Source organism: Olea europaea, chromosome 8, assembly GCF_002742605.1.
Source record: "Olea europaea var. sylvestris chromosome 8, O_europaea_v1, whole genome shotgun sequence".
Taxonomy (NCBI): domain Eukaryota; kingdom Viridiplantae; phylum Streptophyta; class Magnoliopsida; order Lamiales; family Oleaceae; genus Olea; species Olea europaea.
Genome location: NC_036244.1, coordinates 201,505 through 207,532, shown reverse-complemented (window position 1 = coordinate 207,532; position 6,028 = coordinate 201,505). Strand labels below are relative to the sequence as shown.

The 6,028-nt window shown below is 39.9% G+C and overlaps 1 protein-coding gene across 1 annotated transcript in view; it reads right to left on the bottom strand.

The window, feature by feature from the left end:
- Positions 1–6,014: 6,014 nt before the first annotated feature.
- The window catches only part of LOC111399181, a 5,036-nt gene continuing 5,022 nt past the window's right edge, over positions 6,015–6,028 (bottom strand). Inside the window, exon 3 of the mRNA XM_023026452.1 lies at positions 6,015–6,024. Within this exon, the coding sequence (XP_022882220.1) occupies positions 6,015–6,024 (10 nt within the window). The remainder of the gene's footprint in view (positions 6,025–6,028) is intronic.

Here is a 6,028-nt window from a genome sequence, read left to right as displayed (position 1 = left end):
GACAACCAACACTTCGCTTCGTTCGTGAAAGAATATCTGTAACCAAGGTACGTTGGGGTAATCGAAACATTCTTTATGCCGATACAATACAATATTTCAATAATTCAAAATAACAATTAATTATGGATTTACAACAATATGGGAGTGTTATATCTTTAACTTTTGATATATGGGAAGGGGTTAATAAAAGAGCGTATATAGATGCAACCGTACACTATATAGACTCACTTTGGTGCATACATAAAAAAATTATTACTTTTAGAATTATTGAGTTTCCTCACAATGCTAATAATATATATAATGTTATTATCCATATTGTTGGAGAATATAATTGTGAGACTAAAATTCGATCTTTTACTTTTGATAATGCTAGTATTAATAAGATAGTCGTCGATAAATTGTATAAGAAACTTCAACCTGATTTTGGTGGATATTTGTTTCATATTCGTTGTGTGTGTTATATTTTGAATTTAATTATGCAAGATGACTTAAAACATATAAATGATGAACTTCAAAGGATTAGGAATACATTAGTATATATTACAATCTCTCCTAGTAGAAAACAAGTATTTGAAGATTTTTGTGCCAAATTAGGGGTGACGACTGCTAAAACATTTGTTAGCGACGTAGGTCATAAATGGAACTCTATTTACTTGCTATTAAAGTCATGTGAAAGTTTCGAAAATTTAGCAACTGACTTTTATAGCAATAGACACGTTTGAAGTGATGATGATGGTATGTTAAATGAATCCGATTGGGTTTTAGCTTTGAAAATTAAACAATTTTTGACATCTTTTTATGAGACCACAAAGATTTTATCCGGCATTTATTATCACATAAATTGTATGGTGCTTGAACCCCTTTATATAATTACAAGAATATTCCATAAATATAAAAATGATCTTGCTTTTAGTGAAATTATAATTGCTATAGAATTAAAATTTAGAAAATATTGGGAAGAACTGTCTATGTTATTTCCTTTAGCATACACAATGGACCCCCTGATATAATATTTCGGGAACTAAATACGTAATTAATCAAATCAATAAATCCTTAATACTTGATACACTTATCACCTATAAGAATTTTTAGCAAACATTATGTGGAATGTATAATTTATATGCGGAAAGAATTTGTACGAATGTTAGTCGGGTACCCTCTGCACCTACTCCTTCGACTGAAATTGAAGAAGATGATGCCAAAATAATGAATTTATTCAAGGCATTAATACATTTAGATATGATACAACTGTAATGTGTTCATCTAGTGTCATATCGTCTACATTTGCATCTCATCAAACATCGGTCGAAACTCAAAATGTGATGTCTTCCGAATTAATTGATTATTGCAATCATAATATGTCAACAGATGGAATAATTAAAAAATGTTTAGATGACGTAATTGAATTCTGGTAAAAGTATGATAGACGTTAACCAATTGTTTCTACAATTGCGAAAGATCTGCTGACACCTCCGGTTAGCACTATTGTTTCGGAGTCTGCTTTTAATGCAGGTAAAAGTGTTTTGATCAATGTCAGGAGCCAACTGAAAGAAAATATTTTGGAAGCGTTAATGTGCGTGAAGAATTGGCACGACGCTCATTTTCGACTACAAGATAAATACGTTGAAATTACATGTCGTCAGATAAGTGATATTTGATTTAATTATATTAATCAAAATTTCCTTCTTTTTAATTGTTAAATTTAATTTTCTTTAAAAAGTTGTACACATTACAACAAATTGTTCATGTACAATTTTTAACTCCGCCTACTTAAAATTGATGTAGCCAATCCCAAACTCGGATAAAGGATGAGAGTTTACATTTTATCTAATTTAAAAAGAAATTGAAAAATATATTTTTTTTTATAAATGTATTTCAAAAAATAATTTGTCTTCATTATATAAATATTTTATACTTTATAAAAAATATTACAATATGATATAAATAAAAAACTAAAAAAGTGTCTTCATTAAATTATTTTTTTAACACTTTTTATTTTTTTTAAAAATGTTTTCATTACATTACTTGTGTTTTTCTCTATTTAAAAAAAAAAAAAGACGAGCCCACAAGCCGAACTCGCCTAAAATCAACAAGCCGAGCCCAACGAGCCATGAGCGCGAGTCGAGCTCGTGAGGTTAAGGGCCGGGCCGAGCCACATTAGTTGTCTCACTCATAATCTATTGCTTAACCCCTTCATCTGTTTCTGATCCTACCCAAGTTGGCCTTCGATGTTGAATTTATTCCCCATTAGACTTAAAAAACACGGGCGGTTGGTTGTAGGTTTCTTCTGGTTCTCTATCGATCCCATACACCCATCAAAGAAATTCGAGTATTTCAATCTTTCAGAGCTTTGTTTCCCCATTCTGAGATTTTCAATCCCTCCTCGAAGTGTAGCAAGCACCAAACACAAGACGCGAGACATTGCATCCACCTTTCGCTCCAGCTTAAGTTAGGATGCCTAGAGGGTCTACACACTGCCATCTGCACCACTAGTGTGGATATTGTTAGTTCCATCTTCAGCCATAGCTCCCGAATCAATCGAGGGCTTTGATATCAAAATTTGACAAAGCAAGAAAAATTACTTAGTAAAGTTAGCTAGATGTCACGGACTTGCTAATTTCCTTCAAGAACCGTGCGGCCTTAGTGTCTTCAACTTCCGCCCCCGTGGTTATTACACTAAGTCAGCCTCTCGATTGGCGTTGATGTTTTAGAAAGGCACTAAGTAGAACACTTTTAAGAAAGGGACAATGAAGGAACACAAGGACTTACAAAGAATGCTTTGTATTGAATAAGGAATACTCTTTACAACTTCACTCTCTTGATCCTTCAAATGAATCCTACCAAGCTATTTATAGTGGTAGCCTCCTCAAATGGATGGCTAGGATCTTTTCTATCCAACGGTCTAAATTACACCTCTAGAATTATCTATACAAATATCTACATTAAAATATCTATGGACTAAACTAGGATGATCTAGATTAATCCACCAAGTGAAGGGCTTGTAGTTTCTAGAATGTCCCACCATATTCTAGCAATCTTCATGCACTTGTGGGAGTCTAGAATATTCCGGTTAGCCCCAAGTCGTCAACATTTTAAGTTTCTCGATCTTCTTATGCCAAGATCGAGCGAGTCGTGACATCCTCCCCTGCCTATTTGGGCGACGCCCTCGTCGCCGCGTAATGCTTTAGTTTGTCTTCGAACTGCCACAAGTCTTCTTGACTTTCCCACGTTGCTTCGGACTCGGGCAATCCCTTCCACTTTATCAAAAATTGTTGGCAAGGAGGCACTCCACGCCTTCGCACAATGCGATCTGCTAGGACCTCATCAACCTCCTTGTCAAATGACTTAGTCACAATCGGAGGTGCCCGTTGTGACTCCCCTCGGCTAGGATCTTCCATGTCTTCATGATAGGGCTTCAACATGCTCACATGGAAGATAGGATGAATCTTTAAAGTGCTAGGTAGGTCAAGGCGATAAGATACCTTGCCAACCTTAGCTATCACCGGGAACGGCCCTTCATATCTCCGTACCAAGCCTTTGTGCACACTTCGGTACGCTTTGAATTGTTGAGGTAATATTTTCACAAGGACTTGGTTGCCAACTTTAAATTCCAAAGGCCGTCTCTTCTTATCGGCCCACTTCTTCATCCGCCTCCGTGCTTTGTTTAAACAAGATCGTGCTAAGTCGGCATGCTCTTCCCAGGACTTAGCCATTTTGTATGCTCCGGGGCTTTTCCCTCCTTCAATAGAAGTGGACAAAGTGTGGGGTGTTAGTGGTTGTTGTCCTATCACCAACTCGAATGGACTCTGCCCCGTGGCTTCACTCCTTTGTAGATTGTAGGAAAATTGTGCAATATCCAGGAGCTTGGCCCAATCTCTTTGATTGGCACTTACAAAGTGCCGGAGATAGCACTCTAACAAAGCATTTACCCTTTCTGTTTGTCCATCCGTCTGAGGGTGAAAGCTTGTAGAGAAGTATAGGTCCGAGCCTAGGAGTTTGAACAACTCCGTCCATAGCCGACCCGTGAATCGGGGATCACGATCACTTATTATGCTCCGCGGTAACCCCCAATACTTCACGACATTCTTGAAGAATAGCCTCGCGGCTTCCTCTGCTGTGCAATCCTTGGTGACAGGAATGAAGGTGCCATACTTGGAGAATCGATCAACCACCACCATTATTGACCCGAACCCTTCGGATTTAGGCAGGGCACTAATGAACTCCATGGTGATAGAGTCCCATGGATGCTCCGGGACTGGTAGAGGCTCCAACAAACCCGCTGGTGACCTTGTTTCCACCTTGTCTTGTTGGCACACAAGACAAGTCTTTACATAGAGCTCTACCATGTCTTTCATTGCGGCCAATAGTAAGCTCGTTCAAGTAGTGCCAATGTGCGTTTCTGCCCTGGGTGACCAGCCCACTTTGTGTCATGGCACTCCTTGATGATATCTCGCCGCAAATTGTTCCACTTAGGAACATAGATATGCTGCCCCGTAGTGTAGAGTAAGCAGTCCTTGACCCAAAATTGTCGCGTCTTTCCTTCTTGGGCAGCTTTTACCAACTCCTTAGCCAAGGGATCATGATCCATGCCTTCCCGAATCAAATCAAGCAACGTCCCTTTGGCTTGGCTTATGGCTGCAAGCTCCGCCTTCCTGCTTAACGCATCGGCTACAACATTCGCCTTTCCCGGCTTGTATTCCATCACATAGTCAAACTCCGCTAAGAAATCTTGCCAACGTGCTTGCTTGGGAGTCAGCTTTTTTTGTAATTGGAAATAACTAGTAGCGACATTATCTGTCTTGATGATGAATTTTGAGCCCAACAAGTAATGACGCCACACTCGTAGGCAATGAACAATAGCCGTCATCTCCTTTTCTTGCACCGTATACCGACGCTCAGTGTCGTTGAGCTTGGGACTTTCAAAAGCAATAGGATGCCTTTCTTGCATTAGAACACCCCCGATAGCAAAGTCTGAGGCATCCGTTTGTACTTCAAAGGTCTTCGTGAAATCCGGCAATGCCAAGACCGGTTCCTCCATCACGGCCGCCTTTAAATCATCAAAGGCCGTTTGACATTTCTCGGACCAATCCCATGTCTTATTCTTTTTCAATAGGTCCGTTAGTGGGGCTGCCCTCGCTGAGTAGCCCTGGATGAACCGCCGATAATAATTAACTAGACCAAGGAAAGAACGAAGTTCGGTTACCTTAGTTGGTGCTTCCCACTCCTTGATTGCTTCTACTTTTACCTCATCCATCTTCAAGCGCCCGTGGCCAATGATATGTCCAAGGAAGTACACCTCCTCCTTGGCAAAGGAACATTTTTCCTTTTTGATGTATAGCTCATTCTCCCACAATGCTTGGAACACCATTCGGAGATGTTTTGCGTGATCCTCCAAGTTGTCGCTATAGATGACAATGTCATCCAAGTATACTACCACGAACTTGTCCAAGTAAGGTTAGAAAATTCTATTCATCAATGTGCAAAATGTGGCCGAGGCGTTGGTTAAGCCAAAAGGCATTACCAACCATTCGAATGAGCCATATCGAGTGATGCATGCTGTCTTAGGCTCATCCCCTTCTGCAATCCGTACTTGGTAATATCCCTTTTGTAGATCCACCTTTGTGTAATATTTTTCACTACCAAGCCTATCAAATAAATCAGCAATCAAAGGAATAGGATACTTATTTTTAATTGTTACCTTGTTGAGCGCCCGGTAATCTACACACATGCGTAACGATCCGTCATGCTTCTTTTGGTACAAGACCGAAGCGCCATAAAGTGCCTTCGAAGGTCGTATCCTCCCCGTGTCTAGCAACTCCGTCAATTGCTTTCGAAGTTCTTCCAGCTCCGGCGGTGCCATCCGATAGGGTGCCATGGATGGTGGTTTGGCACCCGGTTCCAACTCAATCTTATGATCCACCTCCCTCCTAGGTGGTAATTTCTTGGGTAACTCCGGTGGCATCACGTCCTTATTTTCTTCAAGGACATTCTTGATGACTTCGGGCACATTATCGTCACCCACAACTTC